Genomic DNA, 16,811 nt, shown 5'->3' on the forward strand with positions numbered 1-16,811 from the left:
ATTTAACCTGTCCACCAAATTTACATTATGAAGTGGCTGTTCCTCAAATATTCACCCTGCAGACATCTATAGACATGTATTTATGTCCCCCTTGGAGCACAAGGTGATTTCTAGATAAGTTTGTACGGTTTACTATTTACCTTTAGACTAAACTGATCTAAAACTAAACTACGTATACAGATTTGCTTAATTTTAGTCCTTCTTGGTCATAGGAACTGCTAAGTGTTGCAATGTAACCTAACAACAGTAACATGTAGGTCTACAACTTAAAAGTGACCAGACAATCATTTCACAAAATTCCCTCTGATTCACCAACAGGTAAACTACTGACCCTACTGAAGTCCGCAGGAGTCTTACCACGGACTTCAATGGGGCCGGGATTTCATGCAATACACAATGGCCCCACAAGAGCTGGATTATGAAGGGCATCTCAGCACACACAGTTGGAAAGATCTTTGCTACTGTCTTAACAAGGCCATATTTCTCTCTGGTATTTCAAAACTGCCTGTCTTAAGACCATTCCTGCTTCTCCTTTGTCTCTTCATGTTTATTGAAGACTTATTGGTCTTATGAGGCTTTATGGTCTTAGAGGGACATGCTGACCTTCTAACAAATCCATTCAGGTATGATTCAGCAAGGAAAGGTTTTGCTCAGAGGAAAGTGGGAGCTAGACGGACAAAGAAATTTGTGCACCGCTGAACTCGTTGCATTTCAGATCAGATTTTCAAAAGGAACTTAAGGGAGGCAGGCAGCCAACTTCCACTGAAATTCATGTCTTACTTTCTTTCTTCTCCCCTTCTTAGCTTCTGCAATGTCCAGATTACACCCCAGGGTGGACTGCACTAGTGTTGGCCCATCCAAGGTGCCAGGTTGAGAGGTAAGATAAGAACAGTTTGTCAAACAACTATCATTTTGCAAGGTATTTTAAGAACAGGATCTGTTTTGCATATTATATGTATAAATGCCTTTCATCTGAGGATTTCATAAATGCTGAAGAAGCTAAATGACTTGCATGAAGTAACAGACCAAGTCGGTGGTTGGGGTGGTAACAGAACCCAAGTGGTCCTGACTTCCAGTCCCCTATTCTAAATCATTAGACTTACTTTAAAATGTGAAAATATTAAAGCTTTTCAGACAATATATGGTATGCCATTTCTCTTTTCCTTCCGCCAGGGCTCCAGCAGCTATCTGGCTGATGAGATGATACTAGGTAGGGTTACCATTCGTATGGATTCCCCCGGACATGTTCGGATTTTTGAGCTAAAAATAGCGTCCGGGGGGAATTTGTAAATGTCCGGACTTCCCCCCCCCCCCCCCCCATGCAGAGCGCGCGCGGCTAACAGGGCAGCTGGATGGTGCCACTGACATGGGGCTCTGACAGCCAGAGAGAGTCCCTCCTCCCCTCTGCAGCAGAGCTCACTCCCTCCCTCCCTGCATTCGCAGATCGCCTCCAGCAGTCTGGAGCTCCTCCCCCGCTCCCCAGCGTGCGGGGACGAACGGCTCAGGCAGTTCCCGAGCAAGCTCACAGAGACCTTAGGCGAACCGAAGGCCAACAACAAGGGAGCCAGGGGGTCGGAGAAGGGGCAGGGAGGTTCTGGAGGGGGCAGTCAAGAGATGGGGGGGGGGGTGTCAGGTGTTCGGGGGGGGCTTTCTGGGAGGTGTGTGGATAAGGTTTTGGGCAGTCAGGGTACAGGTAGGGGGTAGGGTCCTGGGGGGCAGTTAGGGAGGGGGGTCTTAGGAAGGGGCAGTCAGGGGACAAGGAGCGAGGGGGGGTTGGGAGTTCTGAGGGGGGCGGGAAGTAGGTGGGGCAGGGGCGGGGCTCCTCCAGTCCTCTTTTTCGCTTGCTGAAATATGGTAACCCTAATACTAGGGTAATTCATCATTAGGCTCAAGATGTGGAAAACACACCAAGTAAGTTGCAAACTTAATAAGAGAATCTGGCTTAATATTAAATAAGTCTTTGCCTTCTACTGCAATGAGTGGATTAGAAGTGCCAAAAATGGCTATGTTGGGTCTTATTCTCCACTGACTTGAACGTACCACTTGCACTTGTGCTAAATGAGTGTGACATGCTGACACTGATTTGGCAGCATATTACATTCACTTTGCACAGGTGCAGAACGGTGAATCAGGACCATTGGTTCCTATAATTCTTTACAACACCCTCATTGGGTACATTCAGCATGGAATGGAATAGAAGGTTTCTGAAGATCACCTTCAGCAATGAAAGGAAATCAAGTTTGAAATACTTAAGCTGTGGCATAAGTAGAAGGGATTTTTCATAACGTCTAAAATCACTTCTTTCCCCCACTGATCATAACACCCTTTGGAAGATCAGAAAATTAATTTTTGTGTGATTCTTAATCTTCTTCTTTCCATTAGACCCACATGGGTTTGTTACTATAGGGTTGCTCATGGGTGACTGTACATCTTTTCTCCCTCCCTGGAAAAGTAACATTTGGTTTGGAAGAAAAAACACAGAATTCAAGTGTAATTCACTAAAATACCTCAGTTACATTTTTGGCCTTCCAAGTTTGACACACAGATTTGCTGATTATTTTGTTTGACCTTTTAATGGCAAGCAGCATTATCAGGTTCAACTGGTCGCAAATAAATAAGAAATTCTGGATTGGTAGTGGAGGGAGATGGCAAAGCTTCAGATCACAGAGTCTTTATAAAAGCCTTTACCTGTGGGGGAAAGAGAGCACCTTTTATAAAAGTGAAATTTATCAGACTGCACAAAAAGCATGCAACAAAAACTTAAGTAGTTCTACATTTCATTCAAAACCATCTATTTGCTAAGGAGTCATCACAAGGACTTCAAAGTTAGACTATTTTCTTAGGAATACTGATAGAGCAACAAGCTTTAGCAGGTCTTAAAATTTTTGACCTGGAGGGGGTCAATGAAGAAGATATCACTATTTTCATTGCAGTAGTGCTCAAAGTTCACCATCAAGGTCAAGGTCCCCCATTGTGGCAGGCGCTATACAAACACACATGAAGATTACAATCAAGCATACAATTTTTCATATACATTTTAGAGGACAGGCAGTAACACTGCAATGTACTCATTTAACAAGTCTGTGAAACGTAACTTGTTTATTAGACTCATACATACATGAATGTATTACATACACAATATTGGTAGAATACAATCCCACCAATGTATTCCCTGGGAAAATACCAGCATTTCCCCTCTAGCAAGCCAGTCACCACATCAATACAACCCCACAAAAGGAAGAATACTACTATCTTCTGTGTTTGCACAGTGCCTCACGCAATGGATTCCTGGTCCAGGACTGTGGCTCCTAGGTACCCATCATAATACAAGTAGTAATAATAAAAATGGACAAACATTATCCTGCTCTTAAACAAACCAACCTCCACTATGAACTTCCTGGCAGAATTCATGGTATATTTTCACTGATCAGAGAAGTAATATTGTCATCTTTTATTTATTCAGGCTCCTCAAGGATGAGAGGAGCTATAGTTTTAAAATCTATTCAGAAGGATCGTTTTTCTCCAGTACTGAAATACAGTGCCTCTGAGGTGAAACCCGTCAGCATTTTTGTAAGCTATTAAACAGCTATGGTTCAGGGTAGGAAACTGGAAAATCGTATCCAACAGCAACTTCAGTGGTAATTTACACAGATAGCATGTTATTACCTGATACAGCATTTGGCCAAGAGGGGAAAACTATGCCTTTCAAGAAGTGTGACTCTAAAGATCTCACAGCAATCAGGCCTTTAGTTTTATGTCTTATCTATAAGTCATCACCTCTAGCAGCACAGCATCTCTTAATACCAACCCTGGATGCTGGAGACAGTAACTAGCATACATATACAGCACCTGGAGCTCTCTTGTCCAATTGCTGACCCCACCTGACTGATTAGCTTGTGGGATGAAATGGGATCAGAGTATAAGGTGATATTGCTGCAGGGACAGTCCAAGCTGATAGGACAGTACATAACAGATGGCTATTAGAAGGATAAAGACATGCAAAGGAGAAAGAAAATATTCCTCATTCTCACACAACATGTCTAATTCTGCATTTTACATGAATAGCAAAAATGAGCTAGTATCATCACTGCTTACCTTCCTCATGAGCTCCTCTTGTTCAGCTGGGTCATCCTCAAAATCATTATTGACATCAAGCACAAAGACTGGAGCATTCCTTAGGTTTTCAAAGTGGACCCTGAAGAAAACAAAAAGAGAATTGAACAATAGGCTTATTAAGTGTACCTCTGGGGAGAGGTAAGAGACAATATGCCCAGACACGGAACAGATGTGTCACACCACTGCTTCAACATACGTTTATTTTATCGTAAGGAGGATGTCTGCTGCATAAGAATTTCACCATCATTAAAAGAAGACTCCTCCAGCTGCAGAGAACAAGTCCCTTCCCTCCTGCCCCATCGAAAGAGAAGATTTCCAAGCAAAGGGCTTGATGCCGAGAGATGCCTGGAACCCTCCACTCCCATTGGCATCAGCACCTAAGACAGTAGAGCTCTCTACTTGCTTCCGAGCAAGATACCTATACCCTGTTTGGACTCCAAGATTCAGTAAACTACTAGCACATTATACAAGCAAAACCCAAGGTAAGAGTATGGAAGAGAAGGGGTCACCTTAGATTTTCATGAGGTAGATAAGCTTTCTCCCTCTTCTGAGGCCCATCATGAATTTAGTTATACCCTGTTGGTATCTGGGAAGGGAACATGCCTAATAGAGCAGAGGACTGGAACCCCGAACCCTTGGGTTCTATCACTGATTGGCTGTGATACCTTGGGCAAGTGACTTTATTTCTGTGACCCTGCTGTGTGGTACGAAAAGTGATAGAATGAGTAGTCAGTGGAGAAGCCCCAGAAGCAGCAGCCCCTTGACTATCTGACTGTAGTTGGGTTAGAGTGATCTCTGGGAAGGAACTAAAGGATTTGGTGTGATGGAAAGAAGCACAAGTAACAAAGGGGAGCCTACTGCTGAAAGGGATGAGCCTGCTGAAATGTACTTAGAAGACTGTGTTCGGTGTCATTAAGATAGATGGCAGAAAGCTGGCTGGGTAATGGGAGGACTAAGTGAGGGATGAAGAAGGGTGGTGGACAGCTGGAGGCATCAGGGAGGGAATCTCTAGGGTTGGGAAAGGGTACCAGATTATACAGGCAGGATGGTGGTAGGGAGCTAGGCCACAAACTAAAACAGGCACCTCTGCACAGCAGAAGACATATTATTCACCCATTTAAAGTGCCAGGCTTGCTTCGCTGAGAATATGGAAGCCATTTCTATTGTCACTTACTCCGTGGTTTTCTTTACTAGCCAGTTTTCATGCTGAGTGTGAAGCTGCTCCAGATATTCCAACTGGATCGCCTTCTCCTCAGGCCTCCCCCTTCGGTGCAACCGCTCCAGACATTTCTGAAGGGAGGAAATGACAGCTCCTCCATTAGCATGACCCACTCATTTACCCCACAGGACTCAATGAGGTCTGCTTTGCAAACCCAAACACATTTGAATGGGGCCAATGGGTATGGGGCACTTCAGACAAAAGCAGTAATTCAAATTCAGCATTAGACAGCTGAAAAGGGATGCAGCCACACAAAGTAGGGATGGCTTCACACAACAGACAAGTTAGAATTCACAATGCCTGTCTAGGGCCAGACGTTTAGTGGGTATGTAAGGACTTGACCTTTCATCCACTGGAGTCAGGGGCAAAACTCCATTAACTTCACTACAAGCACAACTGGGCCCCATACTTGGTATGTTTACATACACACCCGCCCAGTGCTAGAAGGGCAGCAACTTGTGTCAGTGTTGACAGATACAGCTCTGGAAGAAGCTGAATCCAGCCATCATCAGGTAGCGGAAGAGCCAACATGATGCACAAAGAGGAAGCCCCAAGAGAAGCCATCCATACATAAAAGCAGTCTATATTCCCCCAACCCTCAAAGTAGTTTCCCATATACTGAGGCTAAGCCTTTAAAAAACATGAGCAAAGAGTAGCCGTTTGGAACAAAGACTGCATAGTCAGCACTACATAACAGAGGGAACTGATTTTCCCTCTGGGTTACAGAATATTTTCTTAGAAGAAAATAGCCCTCACTGGAGAGGCAATGTGGTCCAGTTCACAGAGCCCTGGATTAGCACTTGAGATTTGGGTTCTATTCCCGATTCTGCTACTGATCTGCTGTGTAAGCTTAGCCAAGTAACTGGATTCTTTGTGCCTCAGTTTCCCCTCTCACCCTTTGTTTTGTCTGCTTAGGGCAAGTTCTTCAGAAAAGGGACTGTCTCTCACTATGTATACATATAGTGCCTTGAACACTGGGGCCTCAATCTTGGTCCGGGCTTCCAGGAGCTACCATAATACAACTAGTGACTGACCTCAACTACTTGCTGCTTTCCTGCCTTGAGCAGTTGCAAACTGTGTCAAGACCTTTACAGTGAGAGCCCAGCGCAGTTAGAAGGTTCTTTACAGAAGGATGTGCCAGAATTATACTAGGATGGGTACATAAGTTGGCAATCACAGGAATCTCTAGTGCAGACAAGTCCTTAGGTGTATTGTTTTTTACCCTCTCACATTTCTGGAACCTTTCAGAGACACCCACCCTGCATTAATTACTGGGCTATTATCATCATACAGACTGGGAACTGAGGCATAGGGATTAACTGACTTGACCCAAATTACACAGCAAGGCTGGGAGTTGAACCCAGGCCTCTTGAGTCCCAGTCTGTTTCTGAGCTGATATGGTCCAGAGTTCCTTTGCCTCTCAAGGAAAGCAAGGCCAGCCTTCAATGCAGCCACTAGAGATGATTTTAGTTAGTTTCCAGTCATGCTCTCAGTTACCTCTGGAGTTGCCTGGAGATACAGAAAGCCATGCAGAGCAATTCGATCCCCGAACTCTTGTAGGAGGAAGGTGTGCAAATCCTGGTAAATGGTCCATTCAATCTCAGCGAGGTGGCCAAGCTCAAAGAGATTCTTAGCAAAGATGTACCTAGGAAAGGAAGGACAAAAAGAGAACAGCAAGTAAATTAAACCTGCCTAAACAAAGTCCCTGCAGTTCTAGAATGACAAAGTATATTTTAACTGTGGTAAGATCCATAATGCACCAGGCACTGCACAGACACACAGGAAGACACAGCCCCTGTTCCAAGAGGCCATGTCGACAGCATAGACTTAACACAGACATTTCAGTACCCAGAGAAGAGAGACAAGTTGGGCTGTTCAAACAGTGTCACACTGGATAGCAGAACAGTTACTCGAGGGTTTTTCTATTGCTAATTGTCTTAGTTGTGGACTAGGTAGTGCAGTTGTAGCGGTGTTGATTGGGCTGTCAGCCCTGGAGGATGAGGGCATATTTACCTACAGAACAGGGATGGAGTTGACAGTGGCTGGGGGAGCTTCCCTCTTATACCACCCTACCAATGTACCTCAAACTTGACTTGTAGGGGCCCATTGTGATAAGAGGGCCTATAAAAATATACCCTTAGTCATGAGTTTAATTGTAAGAAGTGAGTGAAAGTTCATGTGATGTCACAATAACCTATAATAACAAATATTTATGGGAAAAGGCACAAAAAGGAGACAGAAAAACTGAAACAGTCTAAACAAAAATAGCCTACTGATACAGTTCTCAAGGATTGTTGAAATCGTGCTTGTGAAAAATAGATTATGTGGAGCTGGATGTTAGTGAACCAAAATTGGCGTGTCAGCTATTAGGCCTAATTGGTGGACAAAATAATGAGGAAATGAGCTATTCCACACATCACTCCCTTGTTGGGTCCTTACAAAAAGAGAATTTTGAGGGTTGGGTGGGGACACTCAAAGAAACAACGGAGGCTACTGAAGCAAGACTTGCCCTCAGGGCTGCCACCACTACCACTTCCTGCAACCTGGGGCCTTTGGGACCGTGACAGACGTTCTGACCAAACCAGGCCACAGAGAGGGACCCAGATGACATCACCATTTCTGTCAGCTCCAGCTGAATTCGAAACACAATCTGGGATGAGTTATAACCACATAAGAGACTCTGAAACAAGAGAGCTTTTCCTTCTAAAACTGATTTCAACGAACAGCAGCTTTAGCCCGTATCAACCAGCTTTTGCGTCCCCCCAAAAAGAAGAGTTATTGCCGTTTTTGGATACCATCTAAGGCTTTGTCTACACTAGCACGTTTGTCAGTCTGCAGTGTGGGGAAGAAAAAAACCCACCCCTAACTCACAGGGTTTTCCCACAGGGAGGGATAGCTCAGTGGTTTGAGTATTGTCCTACTAAACCCAGGGTTGTGAGCTCAATCCTTGAGGGGGCCACTTAGGGATGTGGGGCAAAAATTGGGGATTGGTCCTGCTTTGAGCAGGGGGTTGGACTAGATGACCTCCTGAGGTCCCTTCTAACCCTGATATTCTATGATTCTAAGTGCCGGTGTGGACAGCACTATATCAGCGAGAGATGCTCTCCCGCCGCTCGTTTGGAGTGGTTTAATTACGCTGGCAGGAGAACTCTCTCCTCCTGTGTAGCTGCTCTGTGCCAGGAAACTGCAGCGGTACAGCTGTGCCACCGTAAGGTCTGTAGTGTAGACATAGCCTAAGAGACTATCAAACAAAGGGCTTTTCCTTTTAAACTTTTCTCTAGCAAAAGGGAAAGGAAACAAGAAATATTGTTAAATTAAAGCCTTATTTAATGCTTTACATTTCAAATGCTTTAACTGTTTTTCCTTCTCTTCATAGAATATCAGGGTTGGAAGGGACCTCAGGAGGTCATCTAGTCCAACCCCCTGCTCAAAGTAGGACCAATCCCCAATTAAATCCCCAAATGGCCCACTCAAGGATTGAACTCACAAGGCTGGGTTTAGCAGGCTGATGCTCAAACCACTGAGCTATCCCTCCCCTGGGGGAAAACAAAAATCAACAACCTTTTCTGGATTTTTAATGGTGTTTGCGCCATGGTGCTAAGCAGGCTGAGGTCTCTGTATACCAAACCTCACACCTTGTTTAAGACTGTTTAGTGTTGGATGGTGACTGGGTTATGTTAACATCTTTGGCCCATATGTACTCCACCTAAATTAATACAACAGACCTTCTCTAGGGTTGGGAAGGGAGTTGTGTCTCATTGGAGCATTCAGTCTTTTACCCGTCTGCTGAGACAACCAGCAATGATGAGGTCAGATAGTACCAATCGTGTTGGCTGTGTGGTGTGATGTGAGGCTCTCCATCCCCACCCCAGCTGCAGCAAGGCAGAGACTCACCAACTCATTTCACACAGACCACCAACTGGGCATGACATAGGGCAGTAACAATTTTTGGTCACTACTGACCTAAGCATGATTTGAAACAGCGCCCTAAAGTTGTAAGGCTCAATTAACTCATTACCAATTCCCTCAGACATTTAATTCCAACACATTTAAGTGAAAATAGGTTTCCCAGACTGCAATGTGGGATTGGTATCATACATTAACTTTCCCCTACTAGAAGAGCTTAATCCCCAGAACCGAAAAGGTGTTAACGCCCTCCCGCACTGCTTGCAGGCAAAAACTGTGGAAATGGGTCTTGGAGCATGGCCTCAAGATTAACAAATTTTGGTTGAGTCTTTGGAATGGTCCCACTGAAAACCCTCTACTTCAGGGCCCTTCGCTGAAATGCTGCCCTTGAATTACAGAGATGCTACTAAAACAGCCAGCTACTATTTTTTTTTTTTTTAAATAGTGAATTATAGTCAGGGGTTATATTTTTCCCCACACACCATGAATTACTTCCCTCTTTCACAAGTCTCAACCCAAAGCGTTTGCTTCAAACACACTGTTTATGCTTCTCTTATGTAAAGTTCACACTTCCCTCACTTTCAGCGAATGCATAAATATAGTTTATTACCTCACCTCCAATCCACTTCACCAAGGCATCTGGAAAAAGTGACCCTTTAGCCAGATCTAGTGCCAACATATTCCAAATAGCCTAGAAGGCATTACATCATAGGAGACACCTCTTTGGAAAACAAACACTTTCAGTATACCTCATGCTCCACTTCATACAACTGGACACACAGAAAACCTTGTAATTCCCATTTTTCAAGTCAACATCTGTTTAAACACTGCAAGTCCCATTATCTGACAGGAACTACAAAATATATCAAGCTCCTTCCAGTACACACATGAAACTTTAATTAAATGAGTGAGGATGGTTCTTTTTGGTCTGCAACATAAGTGGCAATTAGCAACTCAAAATACATGTTCAACTAGGTTCTAAAGATTGTTTCTTTGAAATAATACAAATGGAAACATTTAAATGAATATATAAACCTTTAAATTAACTGCTTTAATTAACATTCTTCTGCTGTGCTGGAAAACCAACCACAACAGCATCAAGTTAATGCAAGAGAATCAGGAAATGAAATGGACTACAGCACAACAAACACCATAGATCAGCTTTAACTAGTCCTTGGAACTTAAGGACATTTAGCTTACTAGCTAAGGTTTTAGTTTGTCCTTTAGAAATGGACTGCTGAGAATGGTGGCATACGGTGTGCTTTCTTCATGTAAGACAAAGTCTGCTTAGTCACACTGGTAATTACAATGGAGTTATTTCCAATTTACACCAGAGTAAATGAAAGCAGTGTGAACATGTATGAACTGCTCCAATTAAAATCATGTGAAACATTCATAAATATCATGTGCATATTACATGAACCTATGACCCTTGAGGTATCAGCAAGATAATTTTGTTTGACCTTTTTAACCTAAATGAATCAGGCAACCATCAGGCAGAGTTCCATGTATACCTAAGAGTGAAACTGACCAAGCTACTTTCATTCCCTGAGTCGAGTGCGTTGTAAATTGGAAGCAAGAAAAATAATGAAAAACATTTGAATCTGAAAATCCAAACTACCTCTTGTGTTCCCTCTCTTAGGTTTTTATAGGACACCAATTACCTCTGGATCTATTATTAACATATGTGATTTTCTTTTTTAAATATCAGTTTCAAGTTTATGTTGACAGTAGGACTTTAGCCCATTCAAGTGCCAGATAGATTGCATTATCATCTCATCACTAGTCCAGAATATACTCTGAATGTGTTTGATTTCTGAGATGCTTGAACACATGCAGATTTGTGCATCACAGAGACCTAGAATTCAATCATTAATCCACCATTTCTGCTGCTCCTGTAGGTGCCAAAAGACAAAATCTGGGGCAGTTTATGGAAGGATGATCTTTTGTTAAGGCACTTGACTGGGACTCAAGAAACCTGAATTCAATTTCCACCTCTACCACACACTTCCTGTACAACCTTGGGTTCGGTTCACCAACACCCTGCACTTTGTGCAGTCATTTACACTGGTGCACAGCAAGTATGAAATTCTACCCTTCTGTTCTGATGGCATTTTACACTTATTTTACATTGGTGTAAGTGACAACACAAGGTGCAGAACAGAAATGAATTTGGCTCTTTGGCTCCGTGCCTCAGTTTCCCCATCTGTAAAACAGAGGTAATACTCTCTACATCAGAGGTACTATGATAAGAAATGTTTGTGATATTATGGTGAAACATGGCCTATTTTTTATAAAAGAGACATGGTATCTTAAATGGCATTGCCATGTTTCTCCGCACATACTGACTAACAAAGCACTGTAGTTTAGCTGGAGCAGTCAGGGGTTTGGAGATTTTTAGCATTGTACCTATCACTGTATACAGATCTCTCAAAAATCTGTACTGGATCCCAGGTCTTCAACAGCTTCTCTGAAAGGGGCTCCAGCTGGGCCTTAAGTCGACTCATGCAGGAGTATGTCTGGAACGTATAGGACCACCGAGAAGGCTCCTGATAGACCATTTGAAGCAGGTTGCCAAAGTTCTGAGAAGACGAGGTCTGCTAGGGAATGGCAAAAAGGCACATTTAAGAAGAAAGTCTCACTGAAAGAGGTTCTCAGGCTACCCATCCCTATGACTGGACGCAGGGTATTCTCAGTGTAGAACAGGTGCAAGACTCAGATTTGCACATCAGAAGGAATAACTATGATCATCTAGTCTGATTTCTTGCATTACATAGGCCAGGGAATTTCACCCAGGGATTGCTGTAGTGGGGGAGGTTATTCTCTGCTATGTACGTGACGCTATTTGAGCCCAATAGCTTGAGTTGAACTAGAGCAATGGTTCTCGACCAGGGGTACCCATACCCCTGGGGGTATGCAGAGCTCTTTCAGGGGGTACATCAACTCAGCCTAGTTTTACAACAGGCTACATAGCGAAGTCAGTACAAACTAAAATTTCATACAGACTTTATACTGCTCTATATGCTATACACTGGAATGTAATACAATAGTTATATTCCAATTGAGTTATTTTATAACTATATGTAAAAATGAGAAGGTAAGCAATTTTTCAGTAATAGTGTGCTGTGTGACACTTTTGTATTTTTAGGTCTGATTTTGTAAGCAAGTAGTTTTTAAGTGTGGCGAAACTTGGGGGTATGCAAGACAAATCAGACTCCTGAAAGGGGTACAGTTGTTTGGAAAAGTTGAGGGCCATTGAACTAGAGCATTTTAGAGATATCCCACCTCAATTTAAAGACTCCAAGTGATGAGGAATTTACCTTCAGTTATTCCAATGATTAGCTACCCTCACTGTTAAGGTACAACTTTTTATTTCCAGTTTTAATTTTTCTACTACAAACCACTGGATTTTATTCTGCCTTTGATAGCTAGAGTCACTGTAAAGGGATTTCTAGACCATGATCAAGTCACCTCTTAACCTCTTCCTTGATGAACTAAATAGATTAAGCTCCTTAAATCTCTTACTGCATGTTTTCCAGACCTCAGATTATTCCTGTAGCTCTTCTCTGAATCCTCTCCAGTTTAAAAGAAGTGTTGACACCAGAACTGGACACAGAAAACTCAGCAATAATCTTTTTTCTCTAACGCACATAGAATCATAGAAGATTAGAGTTGGAAGAGACCTCTGGAGGTCATCTAGTCCAACCCCCTGCTCAAAGCAGGACCAACACCAACTAAATCATCCCAGCCAGGGCTTTGTCAAACCGGGCCTTAAAAACCTCTAAGAATGGAGATTCCACCACCTCCCTAGGTAACCCATTCCAGTGCTTCACCACCCTCCTAATATCCAACCTAGACCTCTCCCACTGCAACTTGAGACCACTGCTTCTTGTTCGGTCATCTGCCTCCACTTTGAACAGACTAGCTCCATCCTCTTTGGAACCCCCCTCCAGGTAGTTGAAGGCTGCTACCAAATCCCCCCTCACTCTTCTCTTCTGCAGACTAAACCCCAGTTCCCTCAGCGTCTCCTCGTAGTCATGGGCCCCAGTCCCCTAATCGTTTTTGTTGCCCTCTGCTGGACTCTCTCCAATTTGTCCACATCTTTCTGTAGTGTGCGGCCCAAAACTGCACACAATACTCCAGATGTGACCTCACTAGTGCCGAATAGAGGGGAATAATCACTTCCCTTGATCTGTTGGCAATGCTGCTACTAATGCAGCCCAATATGCTGTTAGCCTTCTTAGTAACAAGGCACATGTTTGACCTTGATCCCAGATGGCTGCTTGTCAACCATTTGGGGACAAAAATTATGCTTGCCTTACTCGCCTACCCCAGTTACTCCATGGAGTTTATCATGAAGGAGGAGAGCAGGTGTTGTCCCCTCCTGGGTTGTGGTACTTCATAGAAAATTGCTACTATTGCTGGTCAGGAGCGGTTGATACATGTACATCATTTAAAAAAAAAAAAATCACGACAATGAGCTCATGATAAATTAAAGATGCAAGTCCTGTACAAGAAATATCAGGGAGACTACAGAGATACAAAGCATTAGCAGATCCCATCTAGGTCTTTAATAAGAATCCGGTTGTTCTGCTCAACATTTCTTTTGCCATTAGAGAGCTGAACTCAATGCAAGTAAAAAAATATTTGTCCTCTGGAAACAGGGATTTATTTTTTAAAGCTCTTAAGAATTTAAAGTTAATGCAATCGTAGTCTAGATCACAGGAGTTGGCATGATAAATATTTATCTCCCCTTTAAAAACATGTATCTATTCAAGTATCAAGTTATGGAAGAGATTTATGGATGAGGAAAACCATCTTGAATAGAGACCAGTTAAACCTGATGATGATGTCACTGAACTCCCTTCTTAATCTTGTCTTACAGGGAAAGGTTGAGGCACAATAGTAGAACAATGAGCAAAGCGTGTCCTGACACTGCCCGTGGCGTACCTACGCTGCGGATAAAGAGAGGATTTAGGTCCCCGAGGTTCATAAGCACCACTAAAAAATAATAATAATAATAATAATAATAAAAAAAAAAAAAATCACACAACAAATTTTGAAAAGCCTAAAGCCAGGTGATGGAAACTCTTGTCACAGCGCCCACGAACCCCCACTCTGGTTATTCACTTTCACACTTACCTCTCTGCTACTGGAAGCTTGAACCTTTTGCCATTTTGCCACTGGTTCTGTAGCCATTTGCCATTCTGGAAAGGTTTTTCCCAGCAGCCTTACGAAAGTGGACTTGCCCACAGCTGCAAATTAAAATACAAAAGCAGTTGTCAAAGTCTGGTTAGGAAAGCATTATCAGATCCTGCAGGTAAGCTCAATTAAAAAAAAAAATAAAAATGACTTTCTTAAGTAAAAATAGAGACGATACATGCAGGATTTGCCATGCCTGATCAGACCTTTAGTCATCTAGCCCAGTATCCTGCCTCCAATAGCAGTAAAGTTGCCATTGTTTTGACATGTATTAGTACATATTTTGTTTTAAAAAATACACTAAAAATACCTTTTGGTAACCCCCCCCTCTCCATACAGAAGAAACCCTCTCAAATCAGCACACAATTAACAGCTTCTCCCACTTCTCAAAGATTGAATAGAGACTCAGTATGAGACCCTATCTTTTTTTTTTTAAAGCCAAATATATAACAATACATTTACTCGACACAGACAACATATAAGAGGCACCTAAAGAACACCTAAGATGTAGACTTACTAGGACTTTATGAAGTACTAGTACTAACAAAATAAGCTGGTTGTCTATTCCTATTTGTCTGCCTTAACTTTTAAGGCCACGGTTCTAAAAACACTCATCTCTATGCATAATGAGTATTTGAAGATTGGGGCCTTAGATCATAAACTCTGAGTCTGGGACTGTATTGTATTCTATATTTGTACTGTACCTAGCCCAGTACATCCCTGATCTCAGCTGGGGCATCTACCATGATAGAAATTTTAATACAATCTACTATTTGCCCTAAGATTCATTACCCTTGCTTTTTATTGGTTCCACACTAGTTTCCAAAGTTTGGACACTTGCAACGAATCTTCCTTCCATTAGTATGAATTAGCAAAGTGCTAGAGTGTTAAATTTAACACTATGAAGCAAAATCATAATCTCGTTATTTAAGGAGAGCACTGTTGGATTCTGAAAGAAAAGATCCACAACTATGGGCTCTTGCTTTCTGTTCTGTACAGTACTGAGCATGCTGTCCAAGCTTCCAAGATAATATTTTGGATCCCAATCTCTGCAAACCCCTTCCACAGATCCTTAACTATAAATCCCACTGAAGTCAATGTGATTACTCATGTGTTTAAGAGTTTGCAATATAAGGGGCATAGAAGGGTCTTATGTTACTAACAAGATAGATCCAACACAGAGCTTTAAAGCAAATCTTTTTAGATATCTAATCTGTTTGCACTCCACACCGACACCACCATAGCCAGTGACACAGGCTAGGGCACTGTCGCTGCCCGTTTGCCTTTCTCTCTCACACTCTAGCCCAAAGCTCTGATGTACAGACCCCTCTGATGTTCTTTCAGCGCGCCCTCTCCTCACAGCCCCCACCCCTGCTGTCTCCTCACAGCACCCCCAGCTCCCCTCACAGCCCCCCCACCAGCACCCCCCTTCTCACAGCCCCCCACACCCAGCACCCCCTCTCCTCACAGCACCCCTAGCTCCCCTTTCTCCTCACAGCCCCCCAACCCAGCACCCCCTCTCCTTACAGCCCCCCAGCTCCCCTCACAGCCCCCACCCCTGCCCAGCACCACCCTCTCCTCACAGCCCCCACCCCACCCAGCACTGCCCTCTCCTCACAGCACCCCCAGCTACCCTCACAGCCCCACCACCCAGCCCCCTCCTCACAGAATTCCCATCTCCTAACAGCACCCCCCACCTCACAGCCCCCATCCCCACCCAGCACCCCCCTCTCCTCACGGCCCCCCCCACCCAGCACCCCCCCCTCCTTATAGCCCCCAGCTCCCCTCACAGCCCCCACCCCGCCCAGCCCCCTCCTCCTCACAGCCCCCTCACCCAGCTTCCCGCTCTCTCGTCACAGCCCCCCTCACGGAGCCCCTCTTAACGCAGCGCCCCCCGCCCGTACCGATGTTGCCCTCGATGGAGAGCCGCCAGGCGGGACCCCCGCGCCGGGCCATGCCGAAGCAGCGCGGGAGCCCCCCGGCCGCCGCCCGCCGGAGCCTCAGGGGCAACAGCGGCCTCATCCCGCGCCAGCCAGGCCCGAGCCCGGGCCCGGGCCCTGAACGAGATGCAAATCATATGCTAATTTATGTGCCTCTCCGGCGGCGGCGCCGCGCGGGTTTGACGTGCGCGGATCGCCGCGTTCACATGCTGACGTAGGTCGCGTTTATGGCGGTATGCTGATTTATGCAGATGACTATTATAATATGCTGACGTATGCAGCTTGCCGTTGTAGTTATATGCAGACGTAGATGAATGTATGATAACGATAGGCGGCCGTATGCCGATTGCCAGTATAATAATATGCTGATTTATGCAGATTTTCATGGTACTGATATACTGACATCGATTTGATTATGGTATGCATAT

The 16,811-nt window shown here is 44.0% G+C and overlaps 1 protein-coding gene across 2 annotated transcripts; it reads right to left on the reverse strand.

The window, feature by feature from the left end:
* Positions 1-2,494: 2,494 nt before the first annotated feature.
* Positions 2,495-16,569, reverse strand: DGUOK (deoxyguanosine kinase). 2 transcript variants are annotated; one of them, XM_054019450.1, is made up of 7 exons: positions 16,348-16,569; positions 14,384-14,496; positions 11,651-11,838; positions 6,833-6,980; positions 5,291-5,406; positions 4,096-4,195; positions 2,495-2,688 (listed from the first exon to the last, which is right to left on the reverse strand). In XM_054019450.1, exons 1-7 carry the CDS (start codon positions 16,463-16,465, stop codon positions 2,662-2,664), a joined length of 810 nt encoding a protein of 269 aa, XP_053875425.1. In that variant the 5' UTR covers positions 16,466-16,569; the 3' UTR covers positions 2,495-2,661. The 2 variants fall into 2 exon arrangements, with proteins under 2 accessions (XP_053875425.1, XP_053875424.1); XM_054019449.1 differs by having other exon boundaries at positions 11,651-11,841; positions 16,348-16,567.
* Positions 16,570-16,811: the final 242 nt, after the last annotated feature.

Source organism: Malaclemys terrapin, chromosome 2 (assembly GCF_027887155.1).
Source record: "Malaclemys terrapin pileata isolate rMalTer1 chromosome 2, rMalTer1.hap1, whole genome shotgun sequence".
Classification (NCBI taxonomy): Eukaryota; Metazoa; Chordata; order Testudines; family Emydidae; genus Malaclemys; species Malaclemys terrapin.